General features: G+C 45.1%; 1 protein-coding gene across 8 annotated transcripts in view; it reads right to left on the reverse strand.

Moving 5' to 3' along the window:
• The window catches only part of REXO1 (RNA exonuclease 1 homolog), a 74,707-nt gene that overhangs the window by 43,883 nt on the left and 11,589 nt on the right, over positions 1 to 19,235 (reverse strand). For all 8 annotated transcript variants that reach the window (XR_005223402.2, XR_005223401.2, XM_037886102.2 and 5 more), the window contains exon 2: positions 1,887 to 3,676. Coding sequence is in view for 6 of the 8 variants with exons in the window: in XM_037886102.2 (XP_037742030.1) it covers positions 1,887 to 3,676 (1,790 nt within the window). In the remaining 2 variants the exon portion in view is untranslated. The remainder of the gene's footprint in view (positions 1 to 1,886; positions 3,677 to 19,235) is intronic.

Here is a 19,235-nt window from a genome sequence, read left to right on the forward strand (position 1 = left end):
TAACTCTTTGGTACCCTTCATTGCAGTCAGATGTGCCTAAGAGATAATATTGGCGATAAAGGTTTTCGGGGTTTCTTTGAATAAAGGAAGTCAGGTTTTTTCTAGAGTCTATTCCCAGTTTGATTTCCAGAAACACCTGCTATGGTGAAAATGAAGTGATCCCCAATAGAAAACTTAACAGCATTATGTTTGACATGAAATCATGTGCTTCTGTTCATTTACAGCCAGACATGCATTTAGCTGAGGGTTTCTCCTCATTGTCTCGTTAACTTGGATGTCAAAAAGATGGAGGATAAGATTAGTTTGTTTCTACCCTATCATCCCAGAGACCACTAAAGGATTATTACTGACAGCGTGTTTTCTAGTTCTTTGCCCTACTTAGTTTTAAATGTCTCCATGGATGGAGCTTTCTACACTTAATTTGGAGACTATGCCACAACCATAGGGATCTCGCTGTTAGGCAGCTTTTAAGATAAATGTTCTTTTTCTTTATTTTATCCCATTCCTCCAAATACCTTTTGTATCATGCTGAGTAATTCTTCCCTCCACTTAAGAGTTTACACTATTCATGTATGGATGGATGGGAATCCTTATTCAGGAACTGAACTATGAGAGTTTAAAATGGCAGACATGTAGGCTTTCAGAGGTTCCCTTTAAAAGTATCAACTGGATCAGCGGTTCTCAAACTGTGGGTCCGGACCCCAACATGGGTTGCAACTTCGTTTTAATGGGGTTGCCAGGGCTGGCATTAGACTTGCTGGGGCCCAGGGCTAAAGCCCAAGGCCCACCGCCCGGAGCCAAACCAGAAGCCCGACAGCTTCAGCCCTGAGTGGCAGGGCTCAGGTTACAGGCCCCCAACCTAAGGCTGAAGCCCTTGGGTTTCGACTTTGGCCCATCTGCACAGAGTGGTGGGGCTCAGGCTTTGTCCCCATTCCTGAGGTGGCAGGACTCGGGTGGGCTCAGGCTTTGGTCCCACCTCCTGGGGTCATGTAGTAATTTTTGTTGTCAGAAGGGGGTCACGGTACAATGAACTTTGAGAACCCCTGAACTAGATAATATCCCAATATCCAACTAAATATTGGTTATGGGCTAGGAAATGCTATGGGAGGAAGTAGGCTACCTGGCTGAATTGTCTAGGTCCTGGGTTTCCTACACACCCAATCCCTACCTGGCCAGTTGCTTCCCCATTAAGGAGGGCTCTTTCTTCATTCAGTCCTCCAGGCAATTCAGTAAGCGTCAGCCATACTAGCTTACTTTCTCCATCAACTTATTGCCTTAGAGGTTGCCCTGCTGTTTCTGGTCACGCTGCACTCAGTGGAACCTGTTGCATGAAGGAGTGGGGGTCCACAGGCTATCAGCAATGATGCTGGCCTGGGTTACCTCTGAAAGGCTGGGAAATTCTCTCTTAAGCTTTTGATGTATCCAGCTAGACAGCTGGGGTTGTCATTACACTTGCTGGAGACATAAACAACTGCCAGTTCTGCTAGGGTGAAACTTCAAAACTGATGGATGTCAAAACTCAGATTCCAGTGCTGTGTCCATCATGTGGCAGGGAGGAACCATCCCCCAAAATTCTGATTTGGTATAGCAAAACACACAGTAATAGTAACTAGATAATACTTCCGATACCCAATTAACTACTGGTGGGATGGGAATGGAAATAGATAGCACACTCAAGCCACAACTACTTTCAAGCATTGGTCAAAATTATAAATGAAATAGCAATTTAAACTCTTTGTAGGGGAATCCCCACCCTGTCCCCCACCCCCCAACTCCTTGGGAGAGGCAACAAAAATAGAATAATGACACTAAAGGCAGTTGGTTTAACATCTAAATTTGGAGGCAGGGGAATGATTGACTAGTGCTGTATTCAGAATGAACATTACCTGCTTCCCTAGCCTTCCCTTGTCTTCTGTTTTCACATCCGTGGATTCGTTAAAAATTCTGAGGCACTCTTCCATGGGGTCAGAGTCATAATCCAAATCTTTCTCCAGGACGGAATAATCAATGTCATCAGAGGATGAGGAGGATGAAGATGACTTGGACAGCTTGGAGCGCTGAATGCTCTTTGTCCCTTCATTATCACTCTGAAAACCACAGGAGCCATCATCTCCATCGGAGTCTGAGCTCATGTTTGGAAATGTAGCCGGAGGTTGGCCCACCTTCTCCTCCTCCCCGCTCTCATCTCCAAATAGGTCAACGTGGCTCAACGTCCGTTGTTTCGGCTTACACTTGCCTTTTGAGTTCCCCACTTTCGCAGGGCTTGCCTTCTTTTTTGGACGATCAGAGGCAGAAGTCTTGCCCCCTTTATCTTTGTGTTTATCCCTTGAGGCTTGTTTGCCATTTTTCAGATCAGCTGCCTTTACTATGGAGTCCTTCGTGCTACCTTCCAGCTTCTCTGGGCTAGCTCCCTTCCAGAGCCCCTCACTCTTGCTTTTCCCTGAGCTGGCTGCACAGCTGGTGGACTTCGACTTTTCTTTCTTAGCCACTTTTTCCAATTTCTCTTTTTCAGATTTCTTCAAATTTCCATCAGGTTTTGCTTTGATGCTTTTCTCTTTACAGCTTTTTTCTCCATTTTTAATTTTCAATTTTTCTTCTTTCTTGACTGTTCTCTCTTTCTTTGTGTTTTTACTTTTCTCCTTGCCCATCTCTTTGTGGCAAGGGGGCTTACTGCCATCTGTTTTTTTCTTTTTCATTTTGTCTTTTGCAATCTCTTTGCTGTCTTTGTCTTCAACATTCTGTTCATTCTTGCTAGAAGATGCCTTTGCCAATTTCGTATTCTTCTCTGACAAGTCTTTGACAAGATTTTTCCGTGGACTTTCAATATCTTCCATGTCATACTGCACTGCCATTTCTTTCATCTCCCGGGAATTTAGGTCTTCCAGTTTGGTGCTCTTTTCTTTGACGGACAACCCATCACTTGATTCATTTTCAGAACTGACTTTAGATTGTAAACGGCTAACAGAGGTTGGCTGGTATTCCAAGTCAACATCCTCTTCAGAGTCAGAGAATTTGGCATACGTTCCATAGTTATTGGATACATTACAGTGCTTTTTCCGTGAAGGAGAATAAGATTCTCCATAACTAGAGACCTTTCTCCTTTTGGTCCCCTTCTGCTCCTTTGTGCTGGCTTTGCTCAAAAGTCTTGCTGAGTAATTTGAAAGAGGGTCATATTCCAAGTCCGTAGAAGGCTTAGAGTCATCAATCACATACTTATTGTTAGGGACAACGCTACTGTATTTTTTAGGCTGAGCTACGACCTTGGGAACGTATTCCAATGAACTACCTTTGGATTTGGCATTGTCAAACGTATCCAAGGTGTATTTACTTGAGCTAGCAGCAGCCAAAGGCGTAGGGTTGTAGTCTGTGTTATTATTCAAATTATAGCTACCTGGGTTATATTCTAAAGAGTCTGTTTTTGTCACAGCAGCTGACACAGATGTTTTGGAAATAAGTGAAGAAGCCTCAGATGTGCTGTATTCCTTTGTTGTCTCCAATAACTCCTCATACTTTTTCTGCTCTCTCTCAACTTCATATCTGACCTCTTCGATGGCCTTGTTGACCAACTCCAGCTGTAGAATGCTAGGGGTTGACACTGCAATGTCACCCAAAGCACCATTAGCTATTTGGGTTGAAGGCTTGGGAAGCTCAGGGTTATATGGATCATAACCAAGCTCTGTAAGGGGAGGAAAAAAGAAAAGTACCTTAGATCTAGCAATTTGTCTAAAGTAAGATTATCCTTGATTTTGTATGAAGTGTCTATTAAAGTCTAAAAGAGAAGCTGCACTGTCATCAGATCCCAGCATTGGAAAGACATGTAACAAGCAAACAAAAAAACAACCAAAACCATGCTCTTGCACGTGGAATGGGACACGCTAGCTGATCAACGTTCTCCGGCTTGTGTGAAGCTGGAGGTCAAACTAGGTGATCGCAATGGTCCCTCCTGGTCTTAAAGCCTACGAATAATACACCGTTGTGAATCCAATGCCTTTATTACTTACTACAGTTTTGAAAAGCTGTACAGGTAAAATTTTCATTTGGGAATTTAAAGTTCAATTTTCATCAAAATGTAAACTAAAACTCCATCTTGTTACTGCACATATCTGCTTCTTATATTTCTCGACGTCCTATCTACTTAATGTAATGAGTTTTTAAATTATTTTTATTACTGTAAGCACTGCAGAGCTAACATGGTTACACAAGAACAAACTGTATTTTATTTTGACAAAAATTGCCAGCTAAGTTCTAGTTATTTTTTACTGTTGATGCCAGTGTCTGAAGCACCAAACATCTCCAATTTCACTTGCAGTCCCCTGAGGTTGGTGACTGCGAGGGAGAAAACCTTACGCTGGCTGATAAACTGAGCAAATGTGACAGAGAAGTCACTGAAATGGAAGTACCACCATTACCGGGTCTTTTAGAAAGGTAAAACTACACTTCAATTTCATAGAGCAAGGAGATTAAGACACGTGTATTAACTACTCTCACAAAATTTAAAAGATAACCAGAAATATCTGACATTTGTCTCTCCACAAATCTCTTTTCAGATGTTGCAACTTCCTCAGATAATTATAACATTAGAACTGTCTGAGAATCTTGGTGAGCGCAGACTCTGAACAATCAACCTTGGCATTTAGACTAATTGTAGTGATATCCTACCACTCCATTTTATCTTTTACATAGAAATAGAGAAGAAAGATTTGCTGGGGAGATTTTTTTTGGTGAATGTATTTTTACTCTTGCTGTATAAGTAGTCTGCACATCACTTGAAAATTATACATCTATTTATCCAAGTAGGAGATAGCAACTTTCAATTGAGACATTAAAGTCAAAGAAAATCAGTAAAGCACAGCCTGGTATCTAATCTGCTCACAAGGCACCCATATTCTAACCAGTGCACACAATTTTGTGGTAATTATGTAGTCAGCAAGCAACTTGCTCCCTCTCTAAGTACCAGGCACAGAGAAAGATAATTTTCTCCTCTCTAATTAACAGAAGTTCATGACAACAATCATGATGCAGGGCCACTAAGTACTACTAAACTGGCCTGTTCATCCCCATACATTTCTAAAAAACGAACCAAGATCTCAATCAAAATGATTCTGCTGAACCCACGACATTAACTTAAGAAAAACTTACTACTTTATACTGAAAGCAGGATGTATTTTAAAAGTAAATCAATAAAAATAATGAGTTTGGTCTCATGTTAAGAAACCAATGGCTAAGCTTTTGTGCAAAACCTGGCTAGAGCTCAGGGCTCTGCAGAGATGAAAAACAAGATGGTTCTTCATGTTGCTTCCTGAACAAGGGCTACTCAAGGCAATACATTAAAACAAACTGCAAAAATTGAAACTGAATGAATGTGAAGACTCAATTTAGGTTTTACTCTTGTAAACTGACTCAAAACTAGAAGAGACAGAATATTCTTTCATGGTATTTACTGTTTATGGCCAATTATAAGAATATAAAAAAGAGTTCCCATACTTGGTCAGACCATGATCCATCTTGCCCATTATCCTGTCCCCGATACCATACCAGAGTTTCAGGGGAGTGTACAGAACAGGGCAATTATGTTTTCCACTCCAGGGATAAATGATCTTTTTTTAATTCCTATCATAGGATGGAGGCAAATCCTAGGTAATGAACTCTTTGAAACATAAAAATTGTCAGCCTACTCTCATTCTATTAATCCAGGGGTGGGCAAACTTTTTGGCCCGAGGGCCACATCTGGGTATGGAAATTGTATGGCGGGCCAAGAATGCTCATGAAATTGGAGGCTGGGGTGTGGGAGGGGGTGAGGGCTCTGTGGTGGGGCCAGAAATGAAGAGTTCAGTGTGCAGGAGGGGGCTCAGGGATGGGGCAGGCGGTTGGGGTGCAGGCTCTGGCTGAGGGTGCTGGCTCTGGAATGGGGCTGGGGATGAGGATTTGGGGTGCAGGAGGGTGCTCTGGGCTGGGATCAAGGGGTTCAGAGGGCAGGAGGGGGATATAGGTTGGGCGTGGGAGGGGAGTAAAGGGTGCAGGCTCCAGGCAGCGCTTACCTCAAGCAGCTCCCAGAAGCAGCGGCATGTCCCCCCTCCAGCTCCTACGCAGTGGTGCAGCCAGGCAGCTCTGCACACTGCCACGTCCGCAGACGCCGCCCCTGCAGCTCCCATTGGCAGTGGTTCCCGGCCAATGGGAGCTGTGGGGGTGGCACTTGGGGCGAGGGCAGAGTGCCAAGCCCCTTGGCTGCCCCTACGTGTAGGAGCCAGAGTGGGGTCGTGCCGCTGCTTCTGGGCTCAATGGGTAGCGATCAATGGCTCGATGTCTAGTTGACAGCCGGCAGCAGGCGGAGTGCCCCAGGGGTCGGTCCTGGGGGCGGTTTTGTTTAACATCTTCATTAATTATCTGGATGATGGATTAATTGCACCCTTAGCAAGTTCGCAGATGACACTAAGCTGGAGGAAGAGGTAGATATGATAGAGGGTAGGGATAGGGTCCAGAGTGACCTAGACAAATTGGAGGACTGGGCCAAAAGAAATCTGATGTGGTTCAACAAGGACGAGTGCAGAGTTCTGCACTTAGGAAGGAAGAAACCCATGCACTGCCTACAAGCTGGAAGACCAACTGGCTAAGCAGCAGTTCTGCAGAAAAGGACCTGGGGATTACAATGGACAAGAAGCTGGATATGAGTCAATAGTGTATCCTTGTTGCCAAGAAGGCCAATGGCATACTGAGCTGTATTAGTAGGAGCACTGCCAGCAGATCAAGGGAAGTGATTATTCCCCTCTATTCGTCACCGGTGAGGCCACCTCTGGAGTATTGCATCCAGTTTTGGGCCCCACACTACAGAAGGGATGTGGACAAACTGGAGAGAGTCCAGCAGAGGGCAACGAAAATGATTAGGGGGCTGGGACACATGATTATGAGGAGAGGCTGAGGGAACTGGGGTTATTTAATCTGCAGAAGAGAAGAGTGAGGGGAGATTTGATAATAGCCTTCAACTACCTGAAGGGGGGCTCCAAAGAGGATGGAGCTCAGCTGTTCTCGGTGGTGGCAGATGACAGAACAAGGAGCAGTGGTCTCAAGTTGCAGTGGGGGAGGTCTAGGGTGGCTATTAGGAAAAACTATCTCACTAGGTGGGTAGTGAAGCACCAGAATGGGTTACCTAGGGAGGTGGTGGACTCTCCATCCTTAGAGGTTTTTAAGGCCCAGCTTGACAAAGCATTGGTTGGGATGATTTAGCTGGGGTTGGTCCTGCTTTGAGCAGGGGGTTGGACTAGATGACCTCCTGAGGTCTCTTCCAACCCTAATCTTCTATGATTCTGTGACTGGAGTGCCAGAGCAGGGCAAGCCCAAGACCCTGCTCCCCAGCGGGAGCTCGAGGGCCGGATTAAAATCTCTGAAGGGCAGGATGTGGCCCCCGGGCCGTAGTTTGCCCACCCATGTATTAATCTGTTTCCAAAGTCCAGTTATAGATGTTTTCTGCTGGCTATTGCCAAGTTAGTCATATTGCGCACAGTGTGTGCAAATGTGACATTGCTTCTCAGGCAGCGTGGAAAAGGGATGGCATTTAGAAGTGGGAGTGTCCACTGTACCTCCTAGAAAAGGAATGGATTTTGGCAATGTTGTATTGTTACTTCTGACTGTCCTGCACAGCAGCATCTTTTGGAAAGTGCAGTCCCACCCTATGAAAACGTGGCAACAGGAGTAACCTTTGCAACATGACACATTTCCAAAATGACAGGTCAGCCAGTGGATAGAGCTGCTCTAGCAGAGGAAGGAGGAGCAACCCAGAGGAAGACACAGATAGTTGGTAGTCAAAACACCTACACCTCTCCGTGCTGCTAGATCTTCAATGACAAGAACACACATGCCTCTCCAGCCACTCCCACAGGCCTATCCCATTCCCTGTGGAAAGATGAGGTTTTATATCTTTCACATATGCAGCACTGGCAAATCCACTGCTCTCCCCCCTTTCAAAACCAGGGTATCCAAATTTGGCACGCTTTTCAGTCGCAGGTTTGGAATACTACACTTTGGCGCACAGCTTCACAATTTTAGCTGTGATGAACTTGCTACTATAAATAAAACACAGTCCATTTTACAGACTACTTGAAGCTGCAGGTAAGTTATGCAAATCGGGTGCAGCCCTCTGGCTGCTGACAAATCGCCATTATGGCTCTCTTGTAAAATCTGGATGCTCTTATTCTAAAGCAACCCTGTCCTGTTCTCCTTCTCCAGTGGGACAGTAACAAAGCTGGCTCTCACAGGTGGGTACATAAAGCAGGTGAAAATCAGGGCCCTAACAGTGATGCAAAGGAGTCATAGAATCAAAAAAAATATCGAACAAGTTGATATGGGCAATTTACTTCTCTTCCTCAAATGCTTACAAGCCTAACCATACAAGGTTGTGTGCTTCCTCTGAAAGGTGCTGAGCTCTCCTATCTCCCACTGAAAGTAAGAATTGAGGGTGCTTAGAACCTGACAGAATGAGCCTGCAAGTGGGTGGAATAGAGACACTGGTTTTATGAAATGCCTTTCATACTCCAAGTCTCTCAAAGCCTTTTACAAAATAATTAGTCTGAAAGCGCAGGGACTGTGTGGGCAAAGGCGGTACGTAACTACATTCCGAGTGACAGCTCAAACGGTCTTCAACATTAGGAACACAGGGCATTACTTTGAAAGAATGAATATTATTTTACATTTACATAGCATACGCCCCCCTGAAAGATCCCAAAGTGCTTTACAAATCAAATATAGACAGCGCTTCTGCAACGCAGCCATCTTTGAGCAAGGGTGGCAATCTACCAGCCATAAAATCTGTCACGTCCACACATGGTAGACAGAACTTCTGTGTTTAATACCTAACTGAAAAGACAGCTACACCACATGAACTGACCTCACTTTATCTTCCCCAGGAGGAGGAAGGGCTGAGTGAGCCCTACGGGGATTTTAAAAAGTGGTTATGGAGAGCCTCAAGCTAAGACTATACTTAAAATGCTACAGCAGCACCACTGTAGCACTTCAGTGTAGACACTCACTACAGCAATGGGAGGGGTTCTCCCCTCCACGAGAAGCCATCGCTAGGTCAGCAAAACAAATCCTCCACTGAATTAGCGCTGCGTACACCTGATAGACGCAGCTATGCTGATGTAGCTTTTCTGTGTAAATTAGGCCTCAGTGTCCCCTCCTCCAAAGCAGAAGACACCTCAGAGGGAGGTGGTACATACAACCAAAGGTAGTCAGAGACCACATTCTCACTGTGTCCACACTACAGAGCCTATGCCAGCATAGCTATGTTGGCCTAGCTGTGTCGGTATAGCCCCCTAGTGTAGACGCAGCGTACACCAACAGAAGGAGTTTTTCTGCCCTCAGAGAGCAACACTTCCCCAAACAATGTTAGCTGCGTCTACACGGGGGGTTTTGTCAGCATAGCTATGTTGCGGGGGGGGGGGGGGGGGGGGAGTGGGAGGGGGGGAGTGGCAGGGTTCATGCCCCTGATGCCAGTATAAATTTTAAGTGTAGACCAGGCCTCAGTCTAACAAGAAGAAACTGGGAAGAGACTTGGAGGGAAAACGGGAGTAAAACCAGAAACAAACTGCTTAATCTTCAGGGTGAGAATTGTACTGAACTAACTACCACCATTAATGCAACTGGTAACCTCCCCCTTACCCCCGCCGTAGCAAAAAAAATGCCTATTCCAACATCACAGAGAGAAAGAATGTGGTGGGGTGACCCGAGATGCTAGCAAAGCTTTTCTTTCCAGTCCTTACACTCTAGAACAAGATGAAGACCCACAGTCCAGTGTACACCATTTTAAGACAACTGGAGGAAAACTGGCAGTTTGCACTAGGGTAATATTAGGTGTCTAACAAGCAGCTGTGAAAGAGATATGGGGACCGCATCTAAACGTTTGCCAAAGGGTCAGTGAAACAAGGCAGCGATGCATGTCCACACGCAGAAGTTGTACTGCTTTAACGACACCGCTATTGTCAAAGCGGTACAAGGACATGTTTATACTGCTATAAAAGTGCTAATACCAGTATAGCTTATTCCTGTACATGACAGGGAATAAGTTACACTGTTAGGGCATGTCTACACTTGCAGATGTAGAATGCTGAGAGTTAAACCAGCCCTTGGAGAGCGCAGCAGGGAAAGCGCTGCAGTGTGTTCACACTGTCAGCTGCAAGCGCATTGGCATGGCCACATTTGCAGCACTTGCACTGGGAGCGGTGCATTATGGGCACCTATCCCACAGAGCACCGCTTCCCATTCTGGCACTGAGGCTTGTGGGAAGGGGGCGGGGGAGTGCGGGGCATTCTGGGTCCTGTCCCAATGCCCCGATATGCATCGCTTCGCATCCCAGCGATCCCTGTGCTTCCATCCACACTTGGCGCCATCTTTCAACGGTTTTTGTACTGCACACTCTGTCTTCCCTTTCGGTCTGCAGGAATGGAGCCCAAAGTGCTGAGGAACATGCTGATGGGTCTCGCCAGCGTGTCACGAATTGCAGTCGAGTTACTCCTTAAGCTACAAGCTGACAGTGAGGAGTCCGACGATGATGTTGACTCACATAACGTATATGAACCAAGATTGCTTGTGGCATTCACGGACATGCTCACCACCGTGGAATGCTGCTTTTGGGCTCGGGAAACAAGCACTGAGTGATGGGATCACATCGTCAGGCAAGTCTGGGATGACGAGCAGTGGCTACAGAACTTCTGAATGAGAAAAGCCACTTTCATGGGACTGTGTGCTGAGCTCGCCCCCACCCTGCGGCGCAAGGACACGAGATTGAGAGCTGCCCTGACGGTGGAGAAGCAGGTGGCTATTGCAATCTGGAAGCTGGCAACTCCAGTGAGCTTCCGATCGGTCGCTAGCCAGTTTGGAGTGGGGAAGTCGACCGTTGGAATCCTGTTAATGCAAGTTTGCAGGGCCATTAATCGCATCCTGCTCAGAAGAACCGTGACTCTGGGTAACGTGCATGACATTGTGGCTTTGCAAAAATGGGTTTCCCTAACTGCGCCGGGGTGACAGATGTGATGCATATTCCAATTCTGGCACCAGCCCACCTAGCCTACGAGTATATAAATCGAAAGAAGTATTTCTCTATGGTTCTCCAGGCGCTTGTGGATCACTGTGGGCGTTTCATTGACATTAACGCAGGCTGGCCCGGAAAGGTGCATGAGGCAGGCATCTTTCAGAACACAGGCCTGTTCAGGAAGCTGAAAGCTGGGACTTTCTTCCCAGACCAGAAGATCACCGTAGGGAAAGTCAAAAGGCCCATTATAATCCTTGGAGACCCCGCTTACCCTTTAATGCCGTGGCTCATGAAACCCTACACAGGGAGCCCTGACAGCAACAAGGAGCAGTTCACAACAGGCTGAGTCGGTGCAGAATGACTGTGGAGTGTGCTTTTGGCCGTTTAAAGGGCCGCTGGCGCTGTCTGTATGGGAAGCTGGACCTGGCCAATGACAACATCCCCACGGTTATACCTGCGTGCTGTACCCTCCACAACATTTGTGTAGGGAAAGGTGAAAGATTCACTCAGGCATGGAACTCAGAGGTTCAATACCTGGAGGGGGAATTTGAACAGCCAGAGAGCAGGGCTATTAGAGGGGCCCAGCGCAGCGCTGCAAGGATTAGGGATGCCTTGAGGGAGCAATTTGAGGCTGAAAGCCATCAGTAATGTTTGGTGCCCTGCACGGGAGCGAAGTGCAGTGGTTCCAATGTTAGTAGGAATCTGCACTTCGTATGATACGCTGACTTGCAGTGCCTGTTGCTTTCCTGGACTACGGTATCTTTTACTTAATGCAATATTAAAGAATGTTTTCAAAGCCAAAAAATTCATTTTTTGAAAATAAAATTCATTTATTGAAAAGAAACAACTGCTTGGGAAACAGAAAGGGCATGACATATCTGTGCTGTTTGGGACAAGGGAACGGGGTTGGGTGGACAAGGGAACGGTACAATCACAGATTTGCATATGTCCTATCATACTCAGCCTTCCTGTCTGGAGTGCTGTGCAATGAGTGCTGCACTTCAGGGTGGCTATACTGCACGGTGATGGGGGTTGAGTGCAGTGGGTAAGCGTCGTAGTTTGCAGGGCTGGGTGGTGAAGCTACAGGTGTTGGAGGCAGCTGGTGGTGATAAGAACCTGGATCCTGGGGAAAGTGGGTTGGCGGTGACATGGGGACACAAGGGAAAGAGTTTTGTGACAAGGGCTGCAGAGGGGGATGGGCGCGAAAGTACTCCACCCTCATTGCTACGAGCACCTGTAGCAAGTCCGCTTGGCGTTCCATGATGCTTAGCGGCCGCTCCGTACTTTGGTGCCGGCAATCCGCATTCTGCTGGTGGACCCTCCTTTCACTCTACCACCACTCCTGCACTTATTGATTTTCATTAAGGGAGTGCTGCATTAGTTCATGCAACATGCCCTCTTTACTTCTACATGTCTGCTTCCTGATTCTTTGGAGTCTTTCGGCCATTGATAACAAGGATGGCTGGGATCTCAAGGTTGCATCTGTAAAGCCATAATACAACGCTTAGCAGAGTCAGCATTGTTCACACCAGACAGAGAAATGATTTGGCCGTACTTAAAGTACAGTGTACACAATAGCAGAAAGTGCCCGTCCCAAAGCAAGCACACACAACCCACAGGAGCCCGAAAATGGTGAGTAAGCACAGGGGCAAGGGGGACTGTTTGGTTCATGGCCGTACTGTCCTCTGGGGTTCTGTACCTTGGGGAGAGCCAACAGCTGCAGGAGGCCCCTATATTGAACACTGTCCCCACATTTTCCACAGAATGAGTTCGTCCCGGAAGATATCTCGCTGCTGAGGGTGACCTGGGAAGCAAGGGAGAATCTTCTACTACTATGTGGCTTCCGTCCTGGCCCACATGCAGCTTGCCTGTGTGCAGCAATGGTCCCCCCGCCCGTCACAGTGGCACGGACATGTTAGCCTGACTGGGACAAGGAGCACAGTAGCTCTGCTAAGGAACCTGCACAAGCGGATTGCCCAGCTTCTGCATGAGACCGTTGAAGAGATCACTGAGGCCGATTACCACGATGTGATAGAGCACATCAATGCCCTATTCTGCATCTAGGCGTGCATGCAGCCCTAACCCTGCAACCCTCCTCGCCCCAAGAGCCCGCACCAAACAACTTCCTTCCCAAAATAAAAGCCGCTTACCAGGCACCTCCTCTGGTGTTTGTTCTTCCCCAAGCATCATCTGCTGCGACTGGCTACCTTCCTCCTGGCTTGAAAACAGCTCCTGGCTGCATGCATCTAGGGATGCCGGGCTGTCCCCCTCCTCCTCAGCACCCTTGCTCCCACATTCCTCCTCCTCCTGCCGTGTTGAACTGGACTCTGAAGTGTCTATAGTGGTCTTCGGAGTGGAGGTGGGGTCGCCCCCAAGTATCGCGTCCAGCTCTTTGTAGAAACGGCAGGTGGCGGGGGCAGCACTGGAGCGGCAGTTTGCCTCGCGAGCTCTGCAGTACGCATTCCGCAGCTCCTTCGGTTTAACCCTGCAGTGCATCTCGGTCATGGCCCTTTTCCATCATGTCCCTTGATATCTGCCCGAAGGTATCGTAATTCCTACGGCTGGAGTGCAGCTGGGACTGGACAGCTTCCTCCCCCCAAACACTGATGAGGTCCAGCACCTCGCCATTGCTCCATACTAGGGCTTGCCTGGTGCGTGGCGGCATGGTCACCGGGAAAGATTCACTGAGAGCGCTCCATGCCTGGCTGAGCAAATAGGAAGGGGAATTTCAAAATTCCCAGAGAATTTAAAGGGTGGGTCTGACGGTTGGTCACCTCAGGGCAGGGCAGTAGAGTTCAAAGTGATGACCAGAGTGAACAGGCATCATGGGACACTTCTGATCAGAGCGCATTAATAGACCAGGGCATCCACACTGGTGTCGCGGCGCTCCAGCTGGGAGCTTCTAGTGGAGGTGGATTACCAGGAGCACTCCAGCCGCGGAGTCAGAGCGCTTTATGTGCCTTGCCAGTGTGGACGCGTCATAAGTTAGGGCGCCCAGGACTGCTTTAATGCGCTCTAACTCTCAAGTGTAGCCAAACCCTGATGTAAGGCAGCTTTATGTCAGGATAACTCATCCACGCCAGGACTGTATAAGTAAAAGCCACCCCCTTAACTGAAACATTTACACCAGTACAAATATCTACGTGTCGACCAGGTTTTAGACTAATGCAGTTTGTATTGTAATACTCTAATGTACAAATCAGTTTATTTTATTTTTTACACATTTGACTTTAGTGGAATGATCAGTTTGTCAGCTACAGAATAAACCCTGAAAATATCAAGGGTCTTGTGAGATTTCTTCTTAAAAGAGCTCTTTTGTGTGTCAGTGGATAGTTTGATTGGATTACACAGAAAATGTGGTATCTGATCAGCTTTATTCCTGTATAAGACACATGCTTAAGTGAGCTCCACTATACTAATTAGGACTGTTACCTTCAGTCGTGATGTGTTTGCATAATGCACTAGAAACACAAGCAAAGATTTTTTTAAGAGTGAATGTCTAGAGTATGGCAAACTAAATAAGCTGCCTCAAGTCAGGCCACTTATTTAAGCACCTTACTGTAGACTTCATATGGAACCTAACTTTACATGCTTAAAAATCTTGGCCAGTGTATTAAAAAAACACCCCTATTTGCTTTTTGCATTTGTTACTTTCAGTTCAGTACATAAAACATTTAAGAAAAATCTTTATAGTTAAGGAAAATAACTGCAGAATAAGTGATCTAGTTTCTGCTATTTCAGCTATACAATAACCCTACGATAATTCTGTTAAAACAAAATGGGCAGATTAAAGGTATTACTTAATGAAATTTCTCTTTTTTGATGAGAAGTTAAAGAGAGATGTTTCCCAGGAATATCACAAGGCAACCAAACTTGAGATAGCAACTCCCTGTCTGATGGTTAGTTTAATTATGATTAAGACACTTTTTAAAAAAAATTCAAATTATTTTAAGAATAAATACATCTTAGAATGAACATATTAAAATACATCTTCCAATGCATCAAAAGGAAGTAAAACAGAAAAAAATAATTCCTTTTAAAAAACATGTTATAGCTCTATATAAATGCTTATCACTAAAACCAGAAAATGTACTAAACTCAGATGTATTCCAGAAGAGACCAGTGTGCTTTGAAATGAATCCCACTTAAAAACAAACAACTTTTCTGGGCAAGAAGAATAGAAAATGTGGAACAGGCTTCCACATTACCCTTAGTTGTAGTTATGCTGGTGGTGTTGGGTTTTTGGTTGTTTGGGTTTTTTGGGGGGAGCGGGGCATGGAGGGGGTGTCAATTCTGCAATGGCAATGTTATTCAAACAGCTTCATTTCGGCTAGGAGCAAAAGGCTGTAGCATCTTCTCCAGTATAATGGTCATTCTAGTTTTTGCAACACAGATGAAGATAGCAAATGAAGACTGACATTATTTATTAAACATGATACAGCCAGTACAAGGTCGCCTATTTGATTTAAAAACTTATTTTCCAATGAATCATTCTGCATCAATAGATGCTTTGTTTAAAGGCAACCTAGGAGTGTGTATATAACATGCTTTTTATTTGGAATACAGAGCCCTGCTGTTTGATAATTCCTACCACTGAAGTTTATAATTTGGGAACAGGCTGCTTTTTGCATCTGTATTGCTCAAGAGGGAGCAAATATCTTGCTCTCAAAGGCAGCACAAACTAGAGGAGCTAAGAGGTAGCTGCAGGGGAATCAGAAATATTAAAATTTTGGGCAACTGAAGTCTCGCAATGCCAGACTTGTAAGCAAGACATTAGTCTTTTGTTACAGTGACTATCAGTCTCGGGCATCTAACCATTCAAGGTAGCGGTTTGGAAACATTTTCAGAAAAAAACAGCCATTTTTGTGACAGCCAGAGCAACTGTGCTAGATTAACACCATGCTTATGTTCACAATGTTAGTGCTGACCATCCCGACAACCACTGCAATTACCAGAAAAAATTATCCCCACTGGAAGAATATTTTTGAGCTTTGCCTTTAATATTTCTAGAAAGAGAAAAGCAGTTCCCACAAGAAGATATTATTTCACAAGAGGCTCTGCTTTTCTGTGAAAATGGCAAGATTTCGTCCTAGCAACAAAGGCTTGGCTCAGCAGGTTGAACTTCGTGATAAAATACCACAAGTATGTGCTGGTGGAAATGGTGACTTCTGCCAAAGACCTTACTCGCAAATACCCAAAGCAGAGTTTGACAGCTTTACATAGCTCCAATGGTGAAGCTTAAATCCCATAAAGGGCGGAAAATAATTAATAGTAGAACATTTCAAATAAGTGGTTCAGATTAAGTAGGTTTGGGAGAGGGGTACATAAGAGGAACCAAAAGCAAGTTTTTTTATTTAAAGTACAGCTGCAGTCAGAAAACTCACACTGTAACCCTTCTTATTCAATGTACCTGCTCCTCGTGTGTAAGTCTTACCTGCATGTTTATTCATTCATTGATAGTGCACCAAACACCATAGCATCCAAGCGCATTACAAAAGTATCAATTTATAAACAGAAGAATAAAAGAAGATAATGCCTTAGCAAGAGATTTGACAAAACTGTCTCACTTAAATTGCCTGATTTTTTCAACGTACTATTGCTATAAATAACACCCAATGTGTCTAAGTGAAAGATGACTTCACTGTATTTTTTCAAGTTTGCTTACCTAGCACATCTGACAGCACTTAGTGCATTGTAAGTTCCATGCTTTCCCCTGTAGAGACAAGCAGTTTCTCCTGTTTGTGTGGACCTTTCACACAGCAACAGGGAACAGAGAAATGCGATTATTTTTTTAAAAGGCAAAGTGTAATCGTAAAATCACTGGCAGGGGAATCAGAGCAGACACATTATCTAATTTATTTAACTTATGTTTTAAACTGAGTAGATTTCAAAGTGGCAGTGCCCCTTTAAACTCAGGCTTCAAGGGCGCATCTGTGACAGGTTCCCCCAGGGTGCCACCTGGAACTGGGGTACCACTGAGCCCCCTGACCCACCAGCCTGGGCTCCCTTCTACACTGTACAGTACTGTTATTGACAAGCTGACAAGCCCTCTGGGCTTCAGCCTGCACTTTCACCAGCACACATACAGGTAGGGACATACCCAGCTGCAGTACATGAAGGCAGGTTCTTTAACAGGCCCCTTCATGGGATGGCTTCAGCCAGGGCACCTCCCAGTTCCTAAGGAACACACTCCCTCTGGAGTATAAACCCAAAATTATACTGTCTTGCGCTGCACAGGGAACTGTACAGAGTAAGCTCATAAAATTCGCCCCCTCCCTCAATGTGGAGAGGAACATGCAACAGCTTTCTCCCCCTGAGTTATGACTCCTATACACTGGTTTTAGATAAAGCAAAAACAAGTTTATTAACCACAAAAGATAGATTGCAAGTGATTATAAGGGATAGCAAACAGATCAAAACAGAAACAAAAAAGCAAACTAAGCTTAATATATTAAATAGACTGGATATGAAAAGCAGATCCTCATCCTAAGTGATGACACAAGCAGGCTGCAGATTCTTAAGGGGCAAGCTACACATGCTTACAGCTTGGAATCCCCAGGTGTTCCATTCACAGGCTAAAAATCCCTTTAGCCTGGGTCCAGCACTTCCCCCAGTTCAGTCTTTGTTCCTCACGTGTTTCCAGGAGTCTTCTTGGGTGCGTAGTCAGTGGACAACCAAGATGATGTCACTCCCCTGTCTTATATAGCTTTTTGCATATGGCAGGAACCCTCTGTTTCAAAGCTTGGTTCCCACACCAGTCAGTGGAAAAATACTGACATCCCAAGATGGAGTCCAGAACCAGGTGACCTGGTCACATGTCCCACAGCCATTCCTCACGGGCTGTTTGGAGCACTCACAGGAAGGCTCACCAGGTGGGAGCTAAGCTTCTCCTAAGGCCTATTGTTTCTTCCTAATGGCTCATTAACCTGAATGGGCCCTTCCCAGCCAGCCATCTAGACAAAGAGCATTTTGCCTAGTGGGCGTTGCCCAGGAATAGCTACATGTGAAATAGATACAGAGTCAATATTCATAACTTCAAATACAAAAATGATACATGCATATAAAAAGGATATATTCAGCAAACCATAACCTTTCCAATGACACCTCATGTGCCTTGCCTTGCATAAAATACATAACTATGATATAATTATATCATACTAATATCATTATGAAAAATATGGCGTGCAGTGTCACAGCATCCACACTAGGAAAGAAGGTTAGTTTGCATCTCCTCCTCCCATCTTAGCTAACTTACTGTGGACAAGGCAGGGTTTTAACATGTTAGCAGGTCAAAATGAACACTATATTTTACCACACATTCGCTAACGTGTGGTAAAAAGCCACCTTTTTTCCTAATGAAGACCAGGCCTAAGAAGCCACGAGAGGGAGCAAGATCAACAGCCTCTACCAAGAGCATCTCCTTGACAGTTCTCTTTTTGCTTCCAGTTCACAAGAGGGCATCTCTACCCAAGTGCTTGCTTTACTCTCGGGGCACTTTCAGAGACAATACTGCTGTGAAAGAGGCTGCAGCGTTCTATGCTGCCTCACACAGACCTCTGCAATGTCAGCTAAATCTTTATTGCTAAAAGATGCAAGAGGCCAAAATAACAGATAAAAAAAATAACTGATAGCATCCACTGTTTGTCAGGCATATACAAAAACAATAGTTTATGCGGCTTCCATTGCAACAGTTATTAATGCCCCTGAGCTGTGATAATGTGAATGATACAAAAACCACCAGATTAACGTCAAGCTTTATGGCGGGAAAAAATCATTCCAAAGGGGAGACTCTCAGTAAGAAGGAAATTTTCAAAGTTGCGATAGACCACCACAAAGAATTTAAATATAAAACTATATTTAAAGAGTGCTAGTGTACTTAACAGAAAAAGAGTGCACAAAGGGAAGACAAGTAAATACTGGGACTGTTGCCCTTAGATCAAAGTGGCCTTCCTACCCCTAATCTTTCGTACCAGACAGATTAGTAGTTGTCTGGTAACTTTTTTACACTCTGTGACAGGATCTTAAATATGTTTAAATTCTTAAAGAGGAAATCTAAAGACCTCCAATTAGTCTGGCTTAAAAACAATTATTTGCCCTCCAGTATTAAAAAAATAAAGTTTAAATTAACTATTTTGAAAAAGCACGAGCTGAGAGTAATTTTCTCTGATTCAGAAAACAAAAGCACCTGTAAAGTTTTCAGAGCCCACTACAAAAA

The sequence above is a fragment of the Chelonia mydas genome, chromosome 25 (genome assembly GCF_015237465.2).
Source record: "Chelonia mydas isolate rCheMyd1 chromosome 25, rCheMyd1.pri.v2, whole genome shotgun sequence".
Classification (NCBI taxonomy): domain Eukaryota; kingdom Metazoa; phylum Chordata; order Testudines; family Cheloniidae; genus Chelonia; species Chelonia mydas.